Source organism: Nothoprocta perdicaria, unplaced genomic scaffold, assembly GCF_003342845.1.
Source record: "Nothoprocta perdicaria isolate Ctin4 unplaced genomic scaffold, notPer1 scaffold_101, whole genome shotgun sequence".
NCBI classification, from domain to species: Eukaryota; Metazoa; Chordata; class Aves; order Tinamiformes; family Tinamidae; genus Nothoprocta; species Nothoprocta perdicaria.
This window is the reverse complement of record NW_020454106.1, coordinates 2,469,845-2,471,316: the sequence shown is the minus strand read 5'-3', so window position 1 is coordinate 2,471,316 and position 1,472 is coordinate 2,469,845. Positions and strand designations below refer to the sequence as shown.

General features: G+C 59.7%; 1 protein-coding gene across 1 annotated transcript in view; it reads right to left on the bottom strand.

Moving 5' to 3' along the window:
* NCOA1 (nuclear receptor coactivator 1) overlaps positions 1–1,472 on the bottom strand; it is a 92,091-nt gene that overhangs the window by 4,659 nt on the left and 85,960 nt on the right. Inside the window, exon 17 of the mRNA XM_026041030.1 lies at positions 435–567. Coding sequence (XP_025896815.1) covers positions 435–567 — 133 coding nt within the window. The remainder of the gene's footprint in view (positions 1–434; positions 568–1,472) is intronic.

Genomic DNA, 1,472 nt, shown 5'->3' with positions numbered 1-1,472 from the left:
GCGCCGCCCGCCCCGCGCCCGGCCTGCCCGCGGGGGGACGAGGGGGGCTGAGGCCTCGTGGGGCTCAAAGGCTTCGTGGAGGAACGGGGTGAAGCCACCAGAGCTCGCCAGCCTGGTGCTGAGCCGGGGTTTGCTCTGCGAGGCAGAGCTCCAGGGCCAGGGCATTGGTGGGACCATCAGAAGATCCACCACGGGCACCGACGCTCAGAGGGTGCCATCGATTTTCCCAGTGAAACCCAGTGAAACCCCTTGGAGCCTCCAGCTCCACACAAGGACATCCCATTTGCTCCTTCTCCAGGAGCCAGGAGAAGCTGACAGAGGCCCCGCAGCTTTGCAGGAGCCGAAGCTCCATCTCCCAGTGCAGGGCGACGCTCCCCTTCCCCGTAAGGAGAGGACAGAGTCCCGGGATGGCACGCGCRGCGCTGGGTCCTCACCTGGGGTGTCATCTGCTGCTGCATGCCCGCCCGCATGTTGATGCCCACCGGCGAGCTGGCCGCGAACTGGTTGAGGATTGCCTGCCGGTTTTGATGGATCAGCTGAGGAGCAGGGACGGGAGGAGACACGTGGGGAAGGAGTTAACGCGCGTTGGCCGCGTGCGGCTCGGGCGCTGCGCGGGGTTCTCCCCTCTTGTGTGAGGGCTTCCCAACCACCAGTGATCTCGGGGCCCCCAAGCTGCTGCAATCATGCAGCGCCTCACAGAGCCACAGCAGTGGGGGTGGTGGATCCCTCCATGCCCACATCCTAGGACCATCTGGGATGGTTCATCCCTCCATGCCCATGTCTTCAGACCATTCAGAATGGCTCACTTCTCTGTGCCCGCAACTCAGAACCAGCTGAGATGGCTCATCCCTCCATGTCCAGGTCCTAGAACCATCCAGGACTGCTCATCCCTCCATGCCCACATCCCAGGGCTATGCAGGATAGTTCATCTCGCTGTGCTCACATCCCAGGGCCATCCACCAGAATGGCTCATTTCTCTGTGCTTACATCTCAGAACCAGCTGAGATGGCTCATCCCTCCATCTCCACATCCTAGGACCACCCAGTATGGCTCATCCCTCCATGCCCACATCCCAGGACCATCCAGGCCATCTAATCCCTCCACGCCCCTGTCCTAGAACTATCTAGGACATCCAATTCCTCCATGCCCATGTCCCAGGACCATCTAAAACATCTAATCTCTCCATGCCTATGCCCTAGAACTATCTAGGACATCCAATCCCTCCATGCTCACATCCCAAGACCATCCAGGACATCTACTCTCTCCATGCCCATGTCCCAGGACCATCCAGGCCATCTAATCCCTCCATGCCTGTGTTCTAGAACTACCTAGGACAKCTAATCCCTCCATGCCCATGTCCCAAGACCATCCAGGCCATCTAATCCCTCCACACCCATGTCCCAGGACCATCTAAGACATCTAATCCCTCCATGCCCATGTCCTAGAACTATCTAGGACATCCAATCCCTCCA